Source organism: Lynx canadensis, chromosome D3, assembly GCF_007474595.2.
Source record: "Lynx canadensis isolate LIC74 chromosome D3, mLynCan4.pri.v2, whole genome shotgun sequence".
NCBI classification, from domain to species: domain Eukaryota; kingdom Metazoa; phylum Chordata; class Mammalia; order Carnivora; family Felidae; genus Lynx; species Lynx canadensis.
The window spans coordinates 71,512,699-71,538,520 of record NC_044314.2 but is presented as its reverse complement, the minus strand read 5'-3'; the positions used below and the strand labels follow the sequence as shown (position 1 = coordinate 71,538,520).

Sequence of the window (25,822 nt, the reverse complement as noted above, 5' to 3'; positions counted from 1 at the left end):
TCCACACTGCATTGCTCTTGACCCCAAAATACTGCTTAATGGTCATCTGACTTTGATATCCAGTCTGTGCCTTTGTTTCTTTGTAGATTAGGCAGGGATTATGCTCCCCATACAGGTGAGGAATCTGAGGGTTGGAGCAGCCTTGCAGTTAACAATGGAGCCAAATTAAGGAGGGATCCCAGATCTTCTGATACTCAGCCCACTGCTACCCTATATGTCAGTGCCCATTCTCTTCCTGACTCCAAGCCAATTGAGCCTCCAGGCCAGGAGACATTGCCCACCAGAGCAGAACCCAGCCATCATCCACTCATTGTCAGTGCCCTAGTTGATCACTTTAACCTGCAGGCAGCACAGCTCAGGGGGAGGAGGCCTCCTTTAGCTGCTTTGTCTGCCCCTGACAAATCTGCTATCCAGGGCCCAAGGAACCTCCCTGGCAGAGGGAAAGCTGTCCTGTCCTCCCCACTGGCAAACCAAAGCTCCTGATGCTTCACCTGCTTAGAAGCCTCCTATCCAGGATTTCAGGGTAGCTGCCAACTTTGGCTTTATTTATCTCACCTTTCTTTTTCCCTTCTTCATCCCACCTACTCTGTTTCATGCCCTGTATAGCTCCTAAGAGGCTGTCACAGCTTAGCTCTTTACTGCTCCTCAGGTAGGGAAGTAAGCAGCAGACTCAGGAGTCTGGGAGAGAAAGCCAAGGCTTACTTTTGCCAGCTTATCCACCTTAGTAGTGAGCTTATTTACCAAACATTTATTGAGCACCTACTCTGTCAGCCCCTGTGATTGGAACAAAGGATTCAGAACTGAACAAAGGCATCTTTGTCTTATTGCCCTCAAGAGGTTCATAGACTTGTTGGAAAATAGAACCACAAATAAATCATTACAATGTTGAGCAATAAAGGCCATAATTGAGGTGTGTGGTCGCTCTGGAATATATAGGAAGAGATAGCCAGCTCCATCTATAGGAGCCCAGGAAGAAGTGACGTTTGATCCAGGCCTCAGAAGTAGCAAGGAAGGGCATTTCACTGGGTGGGAGGGGACCTATGTACAAGACCCCCTCCCCCCCACCAAAATCCAGCTGTTTAAGAAACGTGGTATGCCAAGAAGAGAGGTGACAAGAAGAGCAGAAGGCAGGAGGTGGATGTGAAGCAAGGGGAGGCTAGGAAAGTAGGTTGGGCAGACCATGCCTAGCCTTGAATGTCAGACTGAGGCCTCCTGTGTTTCATCAAAGTCAGTCTGGTGCTGGTGTGGAAGATGGCATAGGGAAGAACTGGACCACAGGCAGTGAGACCAGTTGAGAGAGCTCAGGACAGCCCAAAAGGGCTATGGAGAGGCCTGGAAGATGTCTGGAGCTGTGAGGATGAAGAGACCAGCAAATCAGTAGGGCTTGGTGCCTGGCAGGCTGTGTGGACTGATGGGGAATTGGGAAGTCTCAGGATAAGCTGAAGAGGCCCTAGTCTCTCACAGAACCCATCCTGGGGCCTTCTGGCCACAGGGAGGGAAGGCCAGCTGTGGCCTTCCTGTGAAGTGGACAGTGGGCTGCTGCTAACTCTGCTTTGTCACAGCCCTGGGCTCCCCAAGGTGCCTGGCATGGCTGGCATGCCCAGGACACATCAAGGGGTTCTTTGTCTCTCTCCAGTGGGAGAGCGGGTTAGCTGGCCTGGTTGGGAGGGGGTGGGGTGAGTGGTACTGAGCTTTGTGTTCTCTGCCCGGTAAACATACTGGATGGCAAGGAGAGCCAGACTTCTCTCCAAGGAGAGAGGAGTAAGTCCTAAGGGCATAGAAAACCAGCCTTAGGGTAGTGTGCAGCTGGAGAGGGTAGGTTTGGGGGTTTGGGCATAGATAAACTGATCAAGGGGAGGCAGATGGCAGCCAGGGCTGGCTTGACCTCAACCTCATGTCTTTATTCTGTTCCTGGAGGTGGTTCCTCAGATGGGACAGGTGGAAATAAGTCCAGTACCTATTAGAAGGTGAACCCCTTAGCACTTAGGGACATCAGCAGCCATTTCTCAGAGATTAAAGATTCTGGCTGGAAATATAGGTTTAGGCTAGTAGTCGGAAAAGGCTCTGAATGAGGCACAGGAGTCAAGGCACTAATGCCGGCTCTACCTCAGACTGTTATGGTATATGACTTAGGCACATCCCCTCACTTGATCATGGGACTGATGCTCCCTGTTTCTCACCCAGCACTTACTATGTGTACAGCTGTGTGCTAGGCTCAGGAGATGCAGATCTGGTCCTGCCCTCCCGGGGCTTACAGCCTAGCAGGGAAGTGAGACGTTCAGTAGGTAGTTAAAGGCATGGCCTGTGTACAAAAGGATTGTGAGGATCAAATGAGATAAGTGGATTATGAGCATAGCATAAACAAAGACTACTGAACAGGGGTCAGGAGACCTGAGTCCTGGGCCTCGTGGATCCCTAACTAGCTGTGTGACCTTGAGAAATTTGCTTAATCTTTCTAAGCCTCAGTTTTCCCCACATATAAACTAAGGTAGTTTTTTTTTTTTAATGTTTATTTTTGAGAGAGAGCACATGCATGCATGTACATTAGCTTGGGGAGGGGCAGAAAGAGAGGGAGACAGAGGATCTGAAGTGGGTTCTGGGATGACAGCAGAGAGCCTGATGCTGGGCTTGAACTCACGAAACCATGAGACCGTGGCCTGAGCTGAAGTCGGACGTTTAACTAGCTGAGCCCCCCAGGTACCCCTAAACTAAGGCAGTTTTAATGGGATGATGTTGAAAAGCTCTTTCACTTCTAATATTCTGAGACTGAACTTGGAGTATATGAAAAGTGCTTTGAGAAGTTTTTTATGAGGTATCACGCAAGTGCAAGGGGTCGTTATGGCACAGCCCACAGAAGCCAGTTCTTTCAGCATGCTCTGTTCTTCTTGTGGGAGGACCTCTCTTTGTGTGTAGGACCAGTGGCCCTCATGTCTTAGGGAGTATAATCAAATCAAAGGATGCTTTGATTTGTTTAGCTCTTTAGTCTGCAAAGTGCTTTCATTCCCATTGCCTTACAGTAGTCCTTATAGGAGCAATGGGAAATTGGTAGGCTAAGTTTTATTTTCCCGTTTACAGCCAAGGAAACCAAAGCTGAGCAAGTAATGGAATTGGGCCTGGGACTCAGGACTGCTTTTTTCCAGTTTTCTATCTTACCAAAGCTGGTGGCCAGTGTGTGGCCTCTCTGGCCCCTCCCTGTCTCAGCTTTAGAACTTCAGTTCAGCCCCAAGTGTTTGTGCTTCTCCTAGTAGGCCTCTCAAGTTGTTTGAATTGTTGTGATGAATGGAGCACTTCTTGTCCCAGATCTCCACGCACAGCCCCTCATATGTACCCCAAGACAAGGCAGGAACAGCTGGCTAGTGAGGGGGTCCAGAAACATAGTGTGGAGAGCTCTTGTTCCTTCTGAGTGCACTCTGGGCCCTAGACTCTGTATGTCCAGAAACGATCCTTTCCAACCATCCACTTTTGGAGGATGCTGCTTCTTTTCCCTTACCTCTCTGTATTGGTTTCACAAAAAGGGAGAACCTAAATTTGACCCTTGGGTTTAAGACACAGGCAGACCTGACTTCTAGTCCTGGCTCTTGTCACTTTCTGGTCATGTGACCTCTCTAAGGTAAATAGGCCGTGTTGACACTGGGAGAGAGGGGTGTTATGAGGATTAAGAGAGCTAATGTTGGTAAAACACCCAGCACAGTGTCTGTCACAAAATAAAGGTACAGGGTGGCTCTTATAATTCGAGTGTGAATTATCCTCTGAGGTTTACTTCAAGCCTTTGGCATAATGGTGAGACAGCAAGGCAATATGGGTGTGAAGATCCAGATTTCTTTATGTGCTCTGCCCACCACCCTTGGGAGTGGTGGGCAGAGGAGCCAGTCCCACTCAGCTTGTGGTCTGGAGCATTCTGGCATGCCAGGGCAGACTGGGAATCCCCCCATCAGTTCCTCTTTGAGTCATTTGGAACAGAGTCCTCAGGTGACCCTGACTTGGAGGGCCTGATCTTCCTTCTCTTTGGACTGTGAAGATCAAGCAGAAGTGAGAATAAAGATGGGTCTCCTGAAAGATTCACCTCAAAGCATGTAACCATAGTGCTGCCTGGGACCTCAGCCTTCCTGGGTAGTGGCAGTTACTTGGGGAAGAAATCAGAATTTGCTTCATAATTACTACCACCCTCCTTCTGTGCTTCTTGTAGACTTTGATCCTGAGCTTCCTGTCCTGCTTCAGGGTGACCTCCTCCACCCTCCCAGCATAGTCACATGGTAATGCCAGTTCACAGAGGAGCCTGAATGGTGGACCAGGCTTTCACTGACACTGCCCCCATTTAATTCTGTGAGATACAGTTCATCATAATCTCCATTTCACAGAAGCAGATACCAAATTTCAGAGAGGTAAAGTGACTTGCCAAACACCACACAGTTATGGCTCTGAGTCCACAAAGCTCCAAGTTCCCTGGGATCAAGGCTGGTATGAACCCTGCCTAGTGGTTAGCACTCTGTGCTGGAGTTGAGTGACAGAGCAGAAGAAGAACAGGGTCTGGATTCATCTCCCAGGGCTGTCTTCTGCTCACCCTAGACCTTAGTTACTGGCTTACTGAAAACCTGTTTCTTCATCTGTGGAAGGGGAGGCGGTGATAATTAGAGGACCTATTTCATGGGCCTGTTGTCAAGATTAAATGAAATAATGTAAGTTAAGTGCTGAGCACCATGTCTATTGCATAGCAAGTGCCTGGTAAGTGCTCTAACAGACATTCAGTTGCATTAATTGAATATTCGAATTATAATGTTGTAAAAGGCTGTCATTAAGCACATCTGTTCAACCCTGTGCTGGGCTTCAAGGAAGATCCAGAGCTGGTATCAGGCCAGAGAGGGAATGTTCTTTATGAAGCACTTTCTGTGTTTTACCCACCTGATCTCAAGGTTGGGGACAGTATTCCCATCTCACTGTGGAGAAAACTGAAACACAGAGTTCCCGAGGTCACAAAGCTAATGATTCTGTCAACACACATTTATTGGGCACCAACAAAACCAAGCTCTGTTCTAGGCCCAGAACACACTGTGGAGAATGAGACGGGCAGAGCCCTCCAGGAGTGGACCTTCTCACGGAATGCTGCCTCAGCAGAGCAGATAGGATATTCGGGTGGAGAAGCTGTACCTGCTCCACTAGACTGCTCACATTCCCCAAACAAGCCGTGGTCTTTTCTGTTAACTTGTGCTTGCTCATACTGGGTCTTCTGGCTGGTGTGCCCTTTCCCCTTTCTCACCCTGGCTACTTCCTGTCACCCTTCAAAGACCATCTCAAAAATCAGCCCCCTCTTAAAAACTTTCTCTGAACACCACCCCCACCCCCCACCAACCACTAGCACCACCCTGGGGGCTTCTTGCAGTTTCTTAGCACCTTCTACATGCTTCTGTGATAGCACTTCTATGTGTGCTAGTTTTCTACTCACCCATCTGTCTCCTCTGCCAGATTGACCTCTTCAAGGGCAAGGACTGCATTTTATTCATCTTTGTAGATTCAGGGCCTGGAACACAAGCTCTAGAGAAATGTGTATGGAATATAATGAGGGGCTGATTGTGTTTTGTCCCTGGAGTAGTTAGGAAAGGCTTTGTAGACATGAGAGGGAGTTCTGAATGAGGCCTTGGAAGATGAGTGGGACTGAACTAGAGTGGGGGTAGGGGTGAGGGAGGCCAGTTCAGAGAGAGGGCCACCTAGAGATAGGGCTGGGGAAAGAAGAGGGATGTTTAGAGGAAATAGGAGGACCTGAGGTTTCTGTTGGACAAGGAGGGCAGTAGGGAGCCTTGAAGGAATGTGAGCAGAGGAAAGGCCTTATATAAACAGTGAGTCAAAACTAATTTGGTAAAATCTATCAGTAAGATCTAGCAATTTGGTAAGGATGGCTAAGGAGCCCATACATGAGTCAGGATGGCCCCTGGGTGCCCACAGTGAGATTGTGATCTGAAAACCCAGTTGCCAGTGGGAAATTTCAAGCACTACTCAGCCTGCTAAGGGTGAAGGCTTGGGGAAGGGAAGTCTATTGAGAATAGTCTCCATACCTTTCTGCAGTTGTCAGGGAGAGCTGCCCTGGAGGTTTCTGCTGTGGTCTGTGCCTTTCCCTAGCTGGGTGAGGAAGTGGGGATTCCTTGCTTTTTGGAACCAGCAAGGTTGGTGCCTAAAGGAACCATTTCTTCCATCTGACGTCAAGAGGGGTGGAGCTGAACAGAGTGGAGAGCTGGGCAGAGGCCCAAGGCCAGTGAAGGGTGGAGAGAACCTGTTTACCATTGTGCACTGACCCAGGGCTAGAAGGAGCAAAGCCAGGGAATTCCTTATGGGAAAGGGAAGCAGACCCAGAACTAGCTTGCACTGGGAATTGGGGAGAGTGAAGCAAGCCAGACTCTCACCCAGACAGAGAGCCTGGACATTACCCTACCCTTAAACCAGTGGCTGCCAGGCTGCAGGAGGGAGTGCCAGGCTTCTGCAGACCATCTTGCTTTTCCACACTGACTCACAGCATGGCCTTGGGCAAATCACTTACCCTTTGGGCTATAGGCCTTGCTGGCTCTCTGAGGAGGAGTAGACCCCCTGGGTGATTTCACAGGCCTTCCAGCCTGGACTGTCAGCCATTTGTACCCTCCCAACCCACCCTCTCTTGCATTCCAGTTTCTTATCATCAGTTATTATGGAGCTGGCATAAAAGCTATTTATACTTGCAGTCCTTACCAACTCTTAGGTTAATGAACTCCAGAGGTTGTTACCCAGTGTGCAAAGTAGGTCAGCCTTTTGTTTATCCTCACTTTTTCCAGCTCTGGGAGAAGGGAGCCCGCCCCCCCCCCCCCCCCTTGTCACTGGGTCTGTCATTGGCTATGCTCTTTCTGGACATCTACTTCCCAATTTTCCACACTTCCTTGTTGCTCACTTCTACCGTTCTCAGCACAGAGGGTAGTGGTTCTCTATTGGTAGTAAAGAAGAGGAAAGAGAATGTGACAGGCACTGAGGGCTTTAGATTGTATTGAGGCTAGGTGGTGAGACATTTTATATTTATTGGATAATTTAGTGCTTAAGTGGCAGCCTCCACTTCCAAGCTGTGTAACCTTGGGCAGATTACTCAACCATACTGAGCTTTAGTTTTCTTGTCTATTAAATGGAGATAATAAAAGCTACTTCCTTGGGGAATTGTGTGCATATGTAGTACTTGGCAGAGCTACTACATGGCCAATGCTGGAAATGTATCAGCTCTTACTACCTCTTGTGATCTTTACCGCTGCCCTCTAAGGAGGTGGCAGTGCCCCCATGTTACAGGTGGGGAACCTGCTTGGAGTGGAGCAGCCTGCCCTGTTTCAGGCAGCTATAAAATGATAGAGCTGGGATCAGAAGCCAAGAGTTACAGTCTTTGTGTCATTGAGTAAATTACTTAATCTCTCTGGACCTTAATTGCTTCATAGTTAAATGGGCATAATCCTGCCCTGCTGCATGTGTATGTGGCTGTATATGTGGACCAGTCAGATGACAAATGGGATATGAAAGTGCTAGGTTAGCTGCAAATATCAGTCACCTAATAGCTACCATTTTCTGTCCACTCATCAGGCTTGTTTCAGCCCTGTAAAATCTGAGGTGTGTATTATAGTCCCACTTAAAGATGAAGAAGTCAAGACTTAGGGAGGACAAGTATTTTGTCCATGGTTTCCCAGGTGGAGGAGCTGGAAGTTGATTGGCCTCAAGATCTCCACTCTGTTCACTCGCTCCATAACCTAGCTGGCCTCCAGTGCTTAAGATGAGGAACAATCCTGTGATCTGTGGCCTTGGGCTTTCTGCTTAGGCTGTGTTTCTCTTCATTTGGGCTTCTTTGAAGAGTGAAGCTTGAAGGAGGAGGTTGCACTGGGTCTTTGGGACCAAGATTTATCTTCCACCATCGGATAAAGGGGGCATGGGCATGGGCACCATACCTGGCTGACTGCCAGCCAGAAGGGCTGAGGTGTGCTTGGGCAGAAGGCACAAGTGCGGAGAGAGCCCCAGTCTTTGGTCTTGATAGCCTTGGGAACTGGTCTTGTTCCTCTGAGTTCTTGGAAACTTCCAGTTCTGAGTTTGGAGAAAAGAGTAGGTAACTGGGAGCCTTCAGAGCACAGGGTCAGCAGAGTGTTACTACTGCCTTGGGCCATGGCCTGGCATAACACCGCTAAGCCTAGCTCAGCCTGAGAGCCCAACAGAATCTGGTCTGAGTCATCCCCCTGGCTGCCCACTTTTGTCTCCTCTGTGCCTCTCTCCCTCAGGAGGGGTGGCTGGCAAACAGTACATTGCCCAGGCTTGCCATCTCCAACTGAGGTTGTGCTTGGAACCTGTGCCCATCCAGCATATTGACTTCCCTGAGCATTACTAGGAGTGGGCAAGATGCTCACTGGGGCAGTCAGAACACTGACGATGGGGATAGACTGGCTTCAGGGGCTTGGGGACTAGAGATAGATCCCCACAGTGGCATCTGGAGAATAGCCTGATTTCCTCATAGTCTTCCCAGGGGAGTCCAAAACAGCACACGAGTCACTGTGGCAGAGGGGAAGCCCTAGTTCTGCCACTTAACTTATTACCTTTGTGACGTTGCCCAAGTCATGTAACGTCTCTGATTGGGTCAAATCTCTCATGGACCAAGTGGAAATAGTAAATCATCTATTAATTAAGGAGGGCTCCACCTCACTGAGCTATTAGGGGCACAAATAAAATTGCTGTAGGCAGCAGTGGCTTGTAGACCTGAAGGCAATTCATGTGAAAGTAATGATGTCATGGAGAAAAGCAGGCAGGCACTGTTGAATACCCGTGAGGTGCTTGGTGGGAGTTACAGAAGTTCAAGACCCAGTCTAGTTAGGGAGGGACAGTGCTAAGCAATATGAGCAAGGTGTAATGAAGTGTTAATTTCATGTCTTGATTTATTAGTGAATTACTGCTGAAATTAATTTTAGGGGATTGGGACAGTATTAAAAGAAAAAAAGGGGGGGGTATCGCCTGGGTGGCTCAGTCATTAAGCATCTGACTTAGGCTCAAGTCATGATCTCACGTCACGGTTCGGGAGCTTGAGCCCCACATTGGGTGAACTCGAGCCCCACTTCAGGTGAACACAAGCCCCACTTCAGGTGAGCCCTACTTCTCTCTCTCTCTGCCCCTTGTGGGATTCTCTCACTCTGCTCTTGCTCACTTGTGCCCTCTCTCTCTCTCAAAAAAGAAAAAAAAAAAAAAAGGAAGAAAATAGAATAATATAAAACTAAACTGAAAATTTTGGAGTGCATGTAAGAATAAATTATTATGGGATGCCTGGATGGCTCGGTCAGTTAAGCATCCAACTCTTGTTTTTGGCTCAGGTCTTGATCTCACGGTTCATGAGATTGAGTGCCAAGCCCAATGAGGGAGCAAAGAGACTGCTTAGGATTGATTCTCTTTTTCACTCTCTCTGCACCTCTCCCACATGTGTGTGCACATGCACACACTCTCTCTCAAAATAAAAAAAATAAACTTAAAAAAAGTAAATTATTTCATAAAATGTATTTCAGCTGTGTGTGTGTGTGTGTGTATAAATCTCAATATATAATGTATTTCTTATTATGGGTCTCATTTTTAAAACTTGTGAGAAATGGTATTCTAAGTCAAGATAAAAGTCTTCAGATTGGAGGACAGTTAATGAGATCTGAGCAAGTGTGGAGGCCATGTGGATGGAGGCTGAGGGCTTGACCTATAGGACCAGAGGGCTATAGTACAAGGGTCAAGAGCATGGACTATGGAGTCAGGCAGGCCTGGATTTGAGTCCCAGCTTTGTCTCTTCCAGCTATTTGGCCTTAAGTAAGTCACTTAACTTTACTAAGTCTTGGATTCTACTTCTGGAAAATTAAAAGAATGATATTATGGTAGGGTTATTATGAAAGGTACATGATAAAAATGTATATAACACTTTTAGGAAGAAATCGGTAAGTAGAAAATGATGTATAAATGGTAACTACTATTGCTGCTGGTATTGTTGCAGTTGTGATTTGTATTGTTATATTGGGCCCTGAAAGGGTTGCTGTGACTTGGAGAGGGGAGAAGAAGGGGCATTCTAGGTAAGGATGGGTCGGTGACAAGGGATAAGTATGTGTGTGCCTGGTATGAGACTGATCTGGCTGAGATGTGTGTAGCCTTAAAAGGGGTGTTGAGATTATAGATAGATGGTGCCAGGAAAGTTTTGGCATTACAGGGGGAGGAAATTTTTAGCACTAGAAATTTCAACAATAGGGTGGCTTCACCTGGTGATAATGAGACCCATCCCTGGCAGAATTCCAGCATAGATTGTGCCACTAGAGACTGTTCCTCATTAGGCTCTTTTGATTGCAGAGAGTCCCTCAAGCCACTTGAAAGAAAGAGGGGTTTTCTGAAGGGAGAGTGAAGCTCTGAGACCTGAAACATCCCCAGTGGGCCGTTTGATCCCTTAAACTGGCCATTTGGTCAACTTCCTTGTCACTAGAAACTGGCTCATGCTCTCCCTCCACTGTCAGGAGGAAACCACCTCAGATAGCCTCTACACCATCATGCCGTTTGCAGGGACACACCTGACTCTATCTTCATCTCATGGCTCTTTTCTGGGCTTCCTTTGAGGATCAATTCACAATGCAGATCATTCTAATCATGTAGGGAAATTGAGGTCTGAAGAGGGCAAGCAGCTTACCTGTTGTAGAAGGGATTCCTATACCAGACAGCAGTCTGATCAGATACCTTTTAAGATCCTGACTGACTAGACCAAAGGATATGTGAACTTTCTGGTTTTAAAAAAAGGATAGCCTGCAACTTTTCAGGAGCACATCCTGTGCATAGAGAGAAATCTACCTGCAGTTAGAGAGCATGTGGTGTGGTGAGTTCTGGGTACAACCAGACCTCTAGTGGTCTTCCTTTTCACCATCTCCAGGTGGCTTAAACTCCTCTACTATTGGAGGAGAAGCTACTCAAATGACCCTATTTCCTCAAAGTTTTCCCAGTTTAAGGTTTTAAAAGTCAAAGCAGATCTTTCAGTTGACATGTACATTTCAAGTAGTGGTGGGTTTTTTGTTTCTGAGAAGATCTTGCCAAATCAATGGTATAGCTTAAAGTCAGTAGCGTCGTAGAATCCAGGAAATATGGTCGTTTGTTTTGTAACCAATTGAAATTCCGGTTTGAGGTTTGATGTTGGGGCTTTGAAACTGCCAAAGCTGTTATCTGACATCATTTAAAGGAACACTGAACTTGAATGTGTTCCCCTGTGTATCTGCAATTGGGAGAATGGGTATCTCTGAGGCCCTGCAATCAGATCTTATCAACAAAGACCTGGAGGGTTGAGGTATCAAATGGGCATGTATTTAATCACATGGGAATTCACTGGAAACATAGTCTCAGGCAAAAGCCTTGCCCTCTTTGAGCCTCAGTTTTCTCATCTGCTCAGTGGAGGGGTTGGATCAAATATTATCCACATCCACAACTGCCAAAACTTCCTGTTAACACAGTGTGGGCATCCCCTTTCATTTAGCTAACCAGAAGCCTCGTCCCCTGACTTGTATAAGCTAGTGCTTTGTAGGTGGTGGGAGGCAGCATGCCCTGTGGTGTCTGGGCCTTTGGTTTCCGTTTCCTGGGTGTTTAGGGGTTGCCTGGAGACATGCATCTGTCAGTTTATTTGATCTAAAGGTGTGGTCTCTGGTTTTCTCCCATGAGGAAGGAAAGGAAAGAAGTGTCCTCACACCCTGGTTCTGCCTCTGGGTGGTGAGGAGAGAGTCAGCAGTTCAAGAGGAGAATGACTTTTGTCAGTGTGTTGAGGGGGCTAAGTTTGCCCTAGACTGCCTTTCCTCCTCAGCTCTTCAGCTCCAAAGCTGCTCTCAGGCCTGTGCAGTTCCCCAGAATAAAGTGCATAAAGAAGACCTGCCCTTTTGTGTCTGGGAGGCCTCTGCTCTGCCAAGGCCCCTCCCTCTGCTCTTCCAACCAGTAAAAGTCACAGCAGCGCATTTCCTTCCGTTAGAGAATCAAGGCCTGGGCCAAGCCCTAGCCCCATTATGTCCTGTTCCTAAGGGCCTCCTCCCAGCTGCCTGAGTGCTTCTGACCCTGCACTCTTTTCTGGGAGGTCAGGCAGGACTGAGTGCAGGCTCTTGGCTAGGATCTAACTTGGATTCTGGGATTTTCCACTGATTTGCTGTTTGACTCTGAGCAAGATACCCTCCCTGGGTATCTTACCTCTAAATAACATCAAGCACTTTTTTTAATTGAAAAAAAAAAAAAAGTTAAAAATAAGAAAGTCAAAATCTACCACTTAAAAAATGATTTTAAGAAGAGAGCTTGGGACACCTGAGTGGTTCAGTCGGTTAAGCCTCCGACTTCGGCCCAGGTCATGATCTCACGGTTCATGAGTTTGAGCCCCGCATCAGGCTCTGTGCTAACAGCTCAGAGCCTGGAGCCTGCTTCAGATTCTGTGTCTCCCTCTCTCTCTGCCCCCCCCCCCCGCCCCGCTCACGCTCACACACTCTCTCTCTCTGTCAGAAATAAATAAACTTAAAAAAAAAAAAAAAGAAGACAGCATGTATGTAGGGCACCTGGGTGGCATAGTCAGTCAAGCGTCCAACTCTTGATCTTGGCTCAGGTCATGATGTCCGTGTTTGTGAGTTCAAGCCCCGCTTCAGGCTCTGTACTGATGGTGGGGAGCCTGCTTGGGATTCTGTCTCTCCTGCTCTCTTCCCCTCCTCCATCATGCTCCCTCTCTCTCAAAATAAGTAAACTTAAAAAATAAAATAAAAAGAGAGCATGTATGTGTGTGTACAGAGGTGTACACATACATTTTTTCATTTTTTTCTTATCAATATTGCTCTGTAGTCTAAATAAGAAAGCATATGTAGAATAATCACTCTGTAAATGCTAGTCTCCTCCTCTTTGCCCCTCAGTTATTTGAACTCAGGAATTCTCAGGAAGTCACTTTTTAGAGGAAGCCTACTCACTTGAAGCACCCTCTGGCTAAGCCAGGGATTCTGCCCCAACCTGCCTCAGCTGCTCCGGTGCTGATCTTCTTGCCTAGGGTGGGTCTCCATGCCCAGTGTTTCTGCCACTGACTCTAGTGGGCATTCAGAGTCCAGTAGAATGTCAATGCCATGAAGGCCAGGACTTTGTTCTAGTCAAAGGAGTGTTTCCTCACAGCCTGCCCAGAAGCCCTGGACCTAGAACAATGCTAGCACAGCTGTGATAGCTGCTCAGTTAGTAGATGTACAAATACAAGTGATATTGATGAGGATTTGAAGCATGTGTAGGATTTTGATAGGTAGAGACAACTTGGAGTCTCTTCCAGCAAAGGCACTGGCATGAGCAAGGTTGAGAGGTGGGAAAGGGCCAGGGCATAATTGTGGAAACTATGAATAACTAGTTTTGCTAGAATGAAGAGGTGAGCATGTTATTTATGTACTTGTTTGACTGTTTTGTTTTGTTTTGTTTTGTTTTGTTTTGTTTTGTTTTGATCCAGCTCTACACCTTGCATGCAGGCCCCCTAAGAGACTTATTTATCTAGACAGACCCAGGACAGGAATGCTTTGCTTTGGTGCACAGATGCACGCACTCAGACCTCTGTCCCCAGAGAGGCACAGTGACCCCTGGCCCCTTGACACATTGGGGGAGTGGGCACTTAACCTGGTGTCTCTCTGGCCTGTGCCTTCTAGGGAGGAGGCAGCGTTCCCTCTTGTCTGTGTAAGCATGTTCAAGAGTTAGCAGCCCTGAAGGGAACAGCAGGGATGGAAGATGGGTAGGAATGAAGGCCTGACAAGGCTGGTGGCTGGGGCTTAAGCCAGGGCCTTTGCTTCCTTTGGCACTTCTGACAGGTCCTACCCTTTGCTCCACAGGCTAGAGGAAGTCCCCCTGGAGGTGCTGAGGCAGAGGGAGTCCAAGTGGCTGGACATGCTCAACAACTGGGACAAATGGATGGCCAAGAAGCACAAAAAGGTGAGGGGCCTGGCCTTGGGCCTTGGGCTGGGAGTTGGCAGCCTGGAGAAGAAAAGGAAGAAGGAGGAACTGTATCAGCTTAGAGGAGCAGTAGCCAACTGCCAGTAGCCTTCTCCAACTGCCAGTAGCCTTAAGTGTCTCTGTCTGCCAGCTCTGAAAAGGAAACAGAAGCTGGCTGGAGGGCAAGGACCAGTCTTTACTTGATCTTCCAAGATGGCTTCAGACTCACCTAGAACTTTGTCCTGGAGTCAAACTTCAAAGCCACTTTTAGCCAAAAGCCCTTATAGGTAGCTTTCCTCCAGCCCTCTTTTGGGAGAAGTTTTTACTGCCGTTTACTACCTATCAGGGAGGACTTTATAATACTAATAATAGCTAACATGTGTTGAACATTTGCAGTGTGCTGGACACTTGACTTGAGTAGTCCTTATAACACTTCAGTGAGGTTGGTAGCAGTAGTACCCCTACTTTATGGATGACACACAAAATCAAAATTTGCACCCAGGCAATCTACATTTAGTACCTTCATTCTTCATCACCACCCTCTAGATGAATTTGATGAGTTCCCTCTTGCCTCCTGGCCAAAGAAAAGTAACCTCGCAGTTTAATGGTCTTATTAAAATGAAAGTACCCTCTGGCCCTCTTCTAATTGGTCTTTCTTTAGACACTAGCTCTATTGCCCCATAGGAACATCGTAGCCTAGCACAATGTGTGTGTTGGTGCCCTTGGATACCTGGGCAGGATCTAGTTACTCCTTGGCCTAGTGGAGACCTGTCCAGAACTTCATAGCCAGGGTGTCTCTGCATAAGTTCCCACTGCACAGAGTGAACCTGCTGTCCTGCTCTTATCACCTGACATGCTGGTCTGGTCTAGGCTGGCATAGCTGGCTGCAGGGTCAAGCAGAAATCTCAGGCCTGAAAGTCATATATGGGCTTGGGCCCAGCCCCACTACCTTCCCCTCTTCATGCCTGTGGCTAGCTGTGCAACTTTGTGTGAGCCACTTCACCCTCAGTTTCCCTGGTTGAATGGAAATGACAGTCATGTTGGGAGGCTCCCATCAGTTGGTGACTGCAAAGCCTTGTGCCTATGGAGAAGAGGCACACCTAGCCCAGGCTCTTTCTTGCTGTTCTATGTAGGCTTTGGAGCATTCATTTTTTGCTTATTAACATTTCTCTTAAAAAAATTTTTTTTTTAAAGACAGCTCTTCTCAACTGTGTCATGCATGACTCTGGAGTCTATTTTCCTCCCTCCTTACCCCTCAGGCTCTTACCCTGAGCTTCAGATCCCTCTCCAATCTCGTGATTAGTGACTAGCAGGGATGGTGGATCCTTCTTGCCCCAGTATCCCTTGCAAATGGGGGATTCCAGAAGGGAGCCTTGGGAAGATCCTTTCAGCAGAGCAGGCAGTACCACTTCCTCTTCCCCTTTGCTTCCCTGGCACTGTGGTTAGGAAGCCAAGAGCTCCCCTTGTCCAGCAGGGGCCACCACAAGAGGCTATACCCTATCCTACCCAGAAGCCCTAGCTCACTGCTCTCTGCTCCTGCCACCTCAGCTGTGGTCACACTGGCCCTAGGATCTCTTCCTGTCTGGCTGCACAGGCTTGGGCTCTCCCCTTGGTCAGGAAGTCATGGCACAGGAAGGATAATACCTGCTTCAGGAAGTGGGTCCAGACCCAACACGTCTCCTGGACTTGGAATCTGAGTCCCCAGGAGGGGGTCCAGGCCCTGTAGGGAGGCAAGGCTGTGGCTGGAATGCTGTCTTCCCCTGTAGGGCTCTGCTCAAACTGTGGCCTAGCTCTCCCAGAGTTCAGCAGGCAGGGTGTGGCCTCACTCAGCTGTCGTCAGAGAATAATAACCCTTGTGCTTTCTGTTTGCTGAGCATTTTCTCTTGCTTTTTCTTTTCTGATCCCCACCATTGCCTCCTCTCTAAGGCTGGCAGGTAGAAATTGCCATCTCTAACACCTCTGTGCTGAGGAGGATTCCAGAGGCCAGAGTGGGAAAAGATGGCTATACTCCTGGTTCTCCATCCCCACCTCCCCAGCTCTGGCCTGAATGAGGGCAGGGCCTTTTTGAGAGCCTTAATGAACTGAAGGTATTCCTGGGCTCCCCTGTGGCAGGCCAACTATGACAGGGGGCTGTGATGATGTGGGGGCTGGCTTAGGTCAGCTAAGCTTGGCCCTGGGGAGAGCCCAAAGGACCTGTGGCTCTAGGCCATACTATATCCCTTTGCCAAAACCTTCTCAGACCAAGTGGACTCCTTAAGGAGACTCTCGCCCCACACAGCAGGAAACTATTATTCCCAGAGTCTGGGGCAGTTCCCTTCCACTCCCTTCCTTGCCCCCCTTTGCAAGCAGTCCCAGAAGCTCCAGCTTAGCTCTCATGACCAGCTACTCTGCTCTTCCCCCATTGCCTCCTGCCTGTCTGCCTGTCTCCTTCCTGGTTCTTGATACTCTCTGACCCTTGGAAAGTTTTCTCTTGTTTGTGCTCATCATCAGGAAGGCTAGGCCTTCTGTGCTCCTCTGAGAGATTCCAGCGGGACTATTTGAGGGGGTTTCCAGGTAAGGGAAAGTTAGGTGTGAGCAGGAGCCCCTGGGGTTTCTGTGTCAGGCATCTTCCTGGGATGGAGGGGTGGAAAGGAAGGCATTTATTAAACACAGACTGTGTGTCAAGCCCCATTCTAGGCATTTTCCCAACCTTCTAATAGAATCCTGGGTATTACCATTCTGTTTTTAACTATTGATGAGACTTGATTGGTTGAATCCAGTGCTGGATTCAAACTCATATCCAGTTGCTCTTCCCAGTGCCCTGAGCTCCCATCTCCGTCCCAGGCCAGGCTGCTTAGTGCAGGGGTTGAGGGGAGTGTCATTGGTCAGTACCCCCACCTCCATTCTATAGGATTGGTACCTCTGCTTTTGGTCTTATCATCCTTGACCATTGGCCTTGAGGTCAAAGAGGATGATCAGGGCAGCTGCCCTCAGTCTCATTCTGTCCCAAAGTCCAGGTGGAGCTCATCTCCCAACTAGTCCTATGAGGCCAGTGAAGTGGAAAGCTCATGGGGCTGGATCCCCCTAGCCTGTGTGGTATAGGAAGTAGTGGGTTCCTTATGGTGTGACCTTAATATTTTCCCACTCTGTCTTCAGTTTTCCCATTCGTAAAAGATGATTTTTCAAACTGGATTTTGACACACAAGTCTTTTTTTTTTTTTTTTTTTCAACGTTTATTTATTTTTGGGACAGAGAGAGACAGAGCATGAACGGGGGAGGGGCAGAGAGAGGGAGACACAGAATCGGAAACAGGCTCCAGGCTCTGAGCCATCAGCCCAGAGCCCGACGCGGGGCTCGAACTCACGGACCGCGAGATCGTGACCTGGCTGAAGTCGGACGCTTAACCGACTGCGCCACCCAGGCGCCCCAGTCTTTTTCTTTTAAAGACAGCAAGCATAAGAATTGAGCATAGCTCTGGGTCATGAGTTATCCCAGATACTTTCTCCCTCACCTCTCCCAGTCTATGGGACTTTTCCTATGAATAGGAAAGACCCATGCCATTGTAGCAAGGGTTGGAATCAGGATTCACAGCCAGGAAAGCTGCCTCTGACTTGGGCTGGGCTGGTAATTATGGGAGCTCAGGGTCAAGGAGCGCAGAAGAGAGAGGATTCATGACTAAAACAAGTATGGAGCCATTCTGCTCAGTTCCCATCTCCCTTGAGTTCTGCTGAGTTTCCACTCTAGGTGGCCACACGGCTACTTAAACAAACACCCCTGTGAAAGTGCCCAGGCCATGTCTCTGGGCACAGTCTGGGTCATCTCATAAGCTACCCTTTCCTGAGCTGCAGCTGTGCCTCGCACCATGCAGATTCCTCCCTCTGGGTCATCTCATAAGCTACCCTTTCCTGAGCTGCAGCTGTGCCTCGCACCATGCAGATTCCTCCCTAGTGATATCCCATGGGGCTCCTCCAACTTGAATGGTTCCATTTTTTGGTCCAGAAAATGGTCATGGGGATTCAGAATTATGTGGTAGATCTTAGAAATAACCTGTTTTATCACTGGACCAGGGGACATGGAGACTGCCATCACCTGGTGGCAGCATATCTAATTACAGTCATTACTTGTCACCACCCCCACTGCCCCCACCAGCATCCTAGGCTATGCATTGTAGCAACAGTAGCAGCAGGAGGGGAGTCTTATTTTCTCCACTTTACGGCTTGCCCAGTGTGCTAACTAAAAGCCCGCCAAACACCAATAGAGGAGCTGGACTGGCACACAGCCTCTGGAGGAGCTGCCTGGGTGGATGTATAAGCACAGTCCTTTTGACTTTCAGATCCGTCTGCGGTGCCAGAAGGGCATCCCACCTTCTCTGCGGGGCCGTGCTTGGCAGTACTTGTCAGGAGGCAAGGTGAAGCTACAGCAGAACCCTGGAAAGTTTGACGTGAGTTGCCCTTCCTTCACCCTACCCTCCCTTCCATGTCTCTTGATGCCCTACCCATGGCAGCAGTCCTCCATGTACTCACTTGGACCTCAGCAATATGAGCTGATCAATAGGACCACCCATAAAATGCCCCATTGGCCAGGCCTATTCAACCTGTGACTCCTGGGGGCTCTGTCCATCTGAAGCTCCAACTGTGCAGGCTTCAGTGGGATGGACAGATTTTGCATCCTCCATTCCAACTCTTTATTTTGTCAACCACCCAGTTTTGTTTTCTTGGGGTTAGCAGGCCATCTCCCAGCTCTTGGTTGTCAGGAGGGGATACTCAGACCACTTCCCTGACTTCCTTGGGCTCCGTGCTCTGGGCTTTTGGAGGCCTGCCCTCAGGACCACAGGACCTTCAGTAATCTTAGCCTCCCATCCTCAACTCTTTTCTCCTGCCTCATCCAAGCTGGCCAGACACAGTTCACCTGTGCTGCTAGTTGTCAGCCTTAGGGGTGGCGTAGCCAAACCAGTATCCTTAAGGGTTAGAAACCAGTCAGTGGCCAGAGAGGGTGTCCTCTGCAGGCATGCCTTCCCCTCCCCACCTGCTGCCCCCTACCCCATCACTGCCAGAGTAAGAACACCCCTTCTTTCATGGGCTTCTTAGGGCCCACCTGGGCGGGGCAGCTTCTCCAGGAGTTGGCTCCCCTGGGGTTGCCCCTGCTTACCTCCTAGACCTGGCCGTAGGCATCAGGGTTTCTTCCAACCTCTTGGGACTGGTGACAGGCAGTGAGAAAGAGTTGCCAGCTACCAGCTTTTTGTTGACATACTTCATGCTTCAGCAAACACTCCTGTTTTGCCAAACCTGTTCCCTAAGAAGAGTAGGTGGGGCGGGGAGCCTAGAGTTTCTGCTGTTGACCTGAAGAGGGTGAGAGCCTTTTACTAACAGTACTTGGCCCTGGGGCTGGGGGATTTGGTGGAGTGTCTGGCTGAGGGCAGCTCTGAATCAGATTGGACTGTCCTACCAAACATCAATACCAGGTCCTACTAGAGCAGCCTCTTAACTCCAAAGCCTACCTCCCAGTGTCTTCCTCCCATCCCTTACATTTCAGGAGGCTGCATCCTGGATGGAGGGAAAAACTCAGTGGTGGGAACCTCACCCCAAGGTTACCTCTGGCTGCCAGAGCACAGGCATGGGAGCCAAGAGCTTAGTTGGCCTGGCCAGACTCCTGGTTCCATAGTTAGCAAATGTGAGCACGTGTTGTGTGAATAGCAGAGTATGGAGCATGTGTGTGCATTTTGTGTGTGGGGAATAGTGTATCTGGAGAGGAATCAGCCACCTCTGTGGAGTCTTGAGGGTTGCTTGTGGGAAAAGGTAGCTTTTTCCCAGAAAGGCCTTCTAGATACTCTGAAGCTGAGTAGTGGGTCCCCAAGGCAGTCCTGGGGGCTGGAACAGTAGTTTTCGAGCACACCTAGAAGGACTTTGCCTGTGGATGACATGGAGGAAGTGAGCAAGGTTGAGAAGCTCCCTCTGGCTGCTGTGGACAAGATAGCCAAAGGCAAGGGTACAGTGACAGGCTATTGGTGGCAGCACATAACAGCACCTATTCCTGTGTTCCCCTGAAGATCCAGGTAGTTGACCCCAACCTCAGCTGTCAGGGAAGGTTCTGCAGCCTCTTGTGGTTCTGTCTTCTCCCACACTTGCTCTTCTTCCTCCTTCATTGGGCAGGCAAGTCCTTTCCTTACCCGGTTTTCTTCTCTGGCTTCACCTCATGATGGTGCCAGTGCCTTCAGGCTCTCTTTGAGGCTGCAGTAGTGGCATGAGTTGCCAGCGGCTCACACCTGCCTTTGATTCCCAGAGCCCTTTCTCCCCATAGGTCCTTCAGCTATACTTTTTTCTTTCTCACCCACCCATGTGTGGTCAAGTGCTTTGGGCTGCTGAGGTGTCAGGCAAGTACATCCTAGGAACTGATTTTTTGGAGTCTCGGGTCCCTACCTTACCAGAGCCCTCAGGAGAATTTGTAGGATCCTCCTCCACTTTCTGACAAAAGCAATCCTGCATTGTGTTCAGACAGTATCCAGCCCTGGGCTTGACTTGGGAAGTTCATAGGACATGCACAGACCCCCATCTTTAGAATATGTGGGACTCTAGAGGTTGTATACCCACTTCTTCACTCTGTGCCTGCTCAAGGGCCCTCTGTGGAGGCACCTCGCCCTTCCTTCCACCTTCCAGCCTTGAACATTCCATCAGTTTTTTCTCTCAGACTCACTCTCTCATGTCAAGTTACCTGGCACCCTAGGGTTTTTAGCTTAATATTGGGACACCCCCACTGAGAGGGCACAAGAGAGAAAGGAGCTTGTATGAAGACACCTGCCAGTCAAGGCCAAGGCCTGGGTCTGTGCCCACTGGTGTGTTTGCTGAGAACCTGGCCCTCATCCCAGGGGCCTTCCCTAATGCTGCACGAGCCCCGCAGGCAACATGTACTTAATCTGTTTCCCTGCTCAGCCCTCTGGGTTTCCTTCTTATTGATATATTCTTTCTTTTTTTAAAGTTGGGGCATGAATTTACAGAGGGTAAAATGCACAGATCTTAAGTGTGCAGTTCAGTGAGTTTTGACAAATAATACATATCCATGTAACTAACAAGCAAATCACAATATAGGACATTTCAAATGATGAGGAAATGATTTTTGTTTGTGTAATACTTTGTTTTTTAAAACTCATGACAAAATGTTCACAGAAGTTCAAAGAAAACAGTAAAACTTAGTTGAAACCCCAGCACCCAGAGATGGCTGAGTTTAATGGTTTGACAAATGTCGTATCCTTCCACATAACACTCTATGCAGATCTCTCCCTCTCTTTCCCTCTCTCACTGTCTCTTTCTCACACCCACACCCACACACAAACACCCTTCCCTGAATAGGTGACACCACTTGCACAGGGAGACAGAGAGCAGAGGAGTTGGGATCAACGGCTCTGAGTCAACCTGGCTTCCAGGCCCAGCTCTACCATTTTTCTAACCATGAGGATTTGGGCAAGTGACTTTTCTTTGACCTTCAGTTTCCTTATCTGTGAACAGTATAATGGTAGGACTTTTGGGATTAAGGAAAAGAGTCAGTGACGCCCATGGGTGGCTCAGAGCAGTGGCAACAGGTGGTAGCTATTGCTTTGATAGTAGCCTTCCATCTTAAGGATGTGACATAAGGTATTTGAGTGAGTCCTGAATAAAGTGTCTAGGGGTTATTTCTAGCCACAGCTATGACAGACACTTGACCACATGGGTCTTCCTGGATCACCCCTCAGAGTTTCTAGGGCCCTCCCTCCTTGCCTTTTTGCTTCTGCCCAGGCTTCCTTACCTGAGCTTCCTGACTTGTCTTCAGGAGGGCCCAGTTCATGATAGGATTGGGTGGGCATTACTCCTGGCAGGGGTCTCCTCCAGTACCCAGGACAATTGTATATTCCAGCAGCTATTCCTAACTCCTAATACATGCTCTTGACCTTGTTTCTAGGAGCTGGACATGTCCCCTGGGGACCCCAAGTGGCTAGATGTGATTGAGCGTGACCTGCACCGGCAGTTCCCTTTCCATGAGATGTTTGTGTCCCGGGGAGGCCATGGGTGAGTAGGCTGGGTCTTGCACACTGGAGGTGGCTCTGAGCCCTGTCCCTCAGAGTGCAGAGGGGGTAAAATGAGTTCCAGAAGCTGGCAGCCCCAAACTCCACTGTTAGAGTTTCCCTTTGGTTTGAATCTGATGGGTCTTCTTAGCTTCTCCTCTTACCTCTGGGGCAACTTTCATTTACTCCCCAGAGTGCTAGAGCTTGCCTGGTCCTCTTCTAGAAATAAGTTTCGGTGGTAAGAAAGAGTGTTAGAGATAATTGGGTGCACAGAGGGTATGTAGGAAGGGAAGGATAGGCAGGCCAGGCCAAGGGACCAAGACAGACACCTAGGACAAAGCTGACTTGGCCAAGGGGACACAACTGCTGAGTAAGAGCCCCAGACTTCCAGCCCTGACACACCCTTACCTTGTATCTGGTATCCTGCCTGGCTCTGCCTCTGCTTTCTCTTTGAGCCTCTGCCCTCACCTTTCAAACTGGGGGAGGGGGTGCCCTCCTGCCTCCCTCCTCTGGTCTTGTGAAAGTCTGTGTGCTACAGTGGGAGACTGACCCCTTGCTGACCACAGTCAGGTCACCAGAGAAGAGCAAATTCTAAGACAGGTCTGGTCTGGTAGGGCATAGGTAAGGACAGCGGATGGCAGAGTCACACCTATCTTCCCTGCCCCACTTGGCCCTTCCACAGCCAGCAGGACCTATTCCGTGTGCTGAAGGCCTACACCCTATACCGACCTGAGGAGGGATACTGCCAGGCCCAGGCGCCTATTGCTGCTGTTCTGCTCATGCACATGCCTGCTGAGGTACCACCAGGCCCTGGACGGGTGAGTAGGTGGGCAGGAAATACCCAGCAGCAAGACCTCATGTCTCTCTTGCCCCCAGCAAGCCTTCTGGTGCCTGGTGCAGATCTGTGAGAAGTACCTGCCTGGCTACTACAGTGAGAAACTGGTGAGTGTTTGTGGTTGGAGACCTGGCCTGGGACCTGCTGTTTGTAGCCTCTCCAGGCCTTTCTCTCTGCAGCCACTCTTGCCCCAGCTTAAAACCTTCCCAGACTTCTGTTGCTTTCAGGCTGAAGACCCAAGGCCTGACACGATCAGGTCTTCTAGGCTCCAGACTCATTGGTTCCACCCTGCCATCCATCCCTGCTTCAAGCCGTCTGGCTGTTGTCAGGATCTCAGTTCCACCAGTGCATCAAGTTCTTCCCTGCCTCAGCCTTGGCATAGGCTTAAATCTCTACCCCCTTCCTTCTTTTAATAACCCCTGCTTTCCTTCAGTTTTCAGCCCTTAGGGAGCTTTCTGTGACCCTGACAGGTGGGATCTCTGGCACATGCTAATCCAGCATTCCTGGTCCTGCCATATTCTGGGCACTTAGCCACCCCCTATGCCCTGCTCCTAGTCTCTTTGCTCCTGTAATTCATCTGTCTGCCCCTTTTTACTACATGCTCCATGAGGGGAACCAGCTATGTCTTGTTTGCTCTTCATTGTATCCCAGCACCCAACACAAGGTTGGCTGCCTACAGGCAGTAGCTGCCTGAGAGATGAATGAATGCCTGCCTGGTACTGGGAGCCAGGGCGTAGTCTCTGTCTTGCCTGCTGTGAGCCTACATTCCTGGTCCCATGGCCTTGCTGTGTCCCCAGGAGGCGATCCAACTGGATGGGGAGATCCTCTTCTCACTGCTGCAGAAGGTGTCACCCGTGGCCCACAAGCACCTCAGCAGGCAGAAGATCGACCCACTGCTGTACATGACAGAGTGGTTCATGTGTGCCTTTGCCCGCACCCTGCCCTGGAGCTCTGTGTTGCGCGTCTGGGATATGTTCTTTTGCGAAGGTACTGGGTTGGGCTCAGGGGAGCACCCCTGCTTCTAACCCAGCCCAAGGGGGCCTCTATTTCCAGAGAAATTCCTTACAGGCCCCCTTACCACCCCCTCATGCAGGAGTCAAGATCATCTTCCGTGTGGGACTGGTGCTGCTGAAACATGCATTGGGCTCCCCTGACAAGCTCAAAGCCTGCCAGGGCCAGTATGAGACTATCGAGCAGCTGCGGAGCCTTAGCCCCAAAATCATGCAGGAGGCCTTCCTGGTCCAGGAGGTATGACCCACACCCTTCCCTTACCCCTGGGTGGGAGCAGGAGATATGGGGGTCCTTTGGAAGGGGTCTTGTAGCTCTGCCCTTGAAAGTGAGTCACTGGTGTCAGGCCTGGTGCTCAGCAGCTTAGGATAATATGGGTAGACCTTATCCTTCTGTCTCAATGAGAAGACAGGGTCACAGAGAGGCCTAGGTTTGCAGGGCCTCCCAAGTTCTGAACCACTTTGGAATGAGAGAAGCTGCAACTCATCACCTCTCTTTTTCCCTGGTACCACATCCATGGCCTTGGCTTTATTTTCCCTTTTTTCTTTCTTTTGTGCAATTTTGTCTCTCAGGGGCTATACTTTGGTGACATATAGTTGGGCAACTGGACTCATGAGTTGTGGGCAGCTTTCTCCATAGAGGCAGTGGGCCTCAAGTGCCTGGCTCACCTGGCACTCAGCTCTGGGACTTGTGATCACCACAGGAACCAGACCCCCATTATTCCTAAGGTCAACCATTAGTGACCAAGACTGGAGGACACTGAGGGAGAACAGACACCAGGCTGGGAGACAGAGGGGAAGTTTCTTCCTGGTCTTATCTGCCTGTCACCACCCACACAGGTGGTAGAGTTGCCAGTGACAGAGCGCCAGATTGAACGTGAGCACCTCATTCAGCTGCGGCGCTGGCAAGAGACCCGGGGTGAGCTGCAGTGCTGCTCCCCGCCCAGGCTGCATGGTGCCAAGGCCATCCTGGAGGCGGAGCCAGGCCCCCGGCCCACACTGCAACCCTCACCATCCATCCGCCTGCCCCCGGATGCCCCCCTCCCTGGCTCCAAAGGCAAGCCCAAGCCACCCAAACAGAGCCAGAAGGAGAAGGAGCAGTGGAAGCAGGCAAAGGCAAGTGGGCAGCTGGACAAGCCCCCAGTCCCAAGTCAAGCCAAGGTGGCAGCTGCTGCAGGAGATGCATGTCCCCCACAGGATGTACCCCCAAAGGATCCAGCCCACCAGGACTCAGCCCCGCAGGACTCAGCTCCCCAGGATCCAGCCCACCACCACTCCCAGGATTCAGCCCACCACCATTCCCAGGAGAGCCTGACGTCCCAGGAGAGTGAGGACACCTACTTGTAACCCTGGCAGCTCAGGCCTGTGGTGTGGGGTCTCCACATACCTACACGGTTCGTGAACTGACATTCGAGGGCCAGCCCACGCACTGAGGGCCCAGCTGCCTGGCCACTGGGTGGCAGAGAGTCTGGCTGGCCCAGCACAGATTCTGCCTGAGCCTCCTTATTTATTTTCTCCAGAGTGGAGCTTGGGCCAGCCCAGCTGGGACAGGCAGAAGTGAGGACCCATGGGTGGTGCCTCACTCAGCCCCCTCCTCCTGGGGGGATGCTCCCCAGGGCTAGGGTGCTGTTGTGAGGAGAGAGGGTGGGGTAAAGGGTGGGGTGCTCTTTGTGTAAAATAGAAAAATGATTTTGTACAGAAATAAACAGGCTTGTGTAGAGAGTTGCTGTGCAACTAGGGACTGGGAAGGAGAGCTACCTCTGTGCTCAGTATCTCCTCTGTGCCCTATAGAGCCCCCCATCCTTGCCCCAGCCCAGCACCAGGGCCTCTCTAGAAATGATTTTGCCATAGGGGATGCCAAGTCCAGGGCCAGTCCTGTTGCTGGCCCCTACTTTCTCTCACCCTATCCACTCTTCCCCATGTCCACCAGCTGCCATAGATGAGGGTCACCGGAGCTAGAGCCCAGTGCTGGAGCAGAGCAGGGGCCTGCTTCCCAGGCCTTGATATCCACCCACCTCTGAGGGGGAGGGG

At 49.8% G+C, this 25,822-nt stretch overlaps 1 protein-coding gene across 1 annotated transcript in view; it reads left to right on the top strand.

Moving 5' to 3' along the window:
• Positions 1–25,513, top strand: part of TBC1D10A (TBC1 domain family member 10A) — a 31,260-nt gene extending 5,747 nt beyond the window's left edge. Inside the window, exons 2-9 of the mRNA XM_030336688.1 lie at positions 13,839–13,938; positions 18,251–18,358; positions 21,847–21,953; positions 22,632–22,746; positions 22,826–22,891; positions 23,582–23,771; positions 23,878–24,032; positions 24,632–25,513. Of these exons, the coding sequence (XP_030192548.1) occupies positions 13,839–13,938; positions 18,251–18,358; positions 21,847–21,953; positions 22,632–22,746; positions 22,826–22,891; positions 23,582–23,771; positions 23,878–24,032; positions 24,632–25,138 (1,348 nt within the window). The 3' untranslated portion in view covers positions 25,139–25,513. The remainder of the gene's footprint in view (positions 1–13,838; positions 13,939–18,250; positions 18,359–21,846; positions 21,954–22,631; positions 22,747–22,825; positions 22,892–23,581; positions 23,772–23,877; positions 24,033–24,631) is intronic.
• Positions 25,514–25,822: the final 309 nt, after the last annotated feature.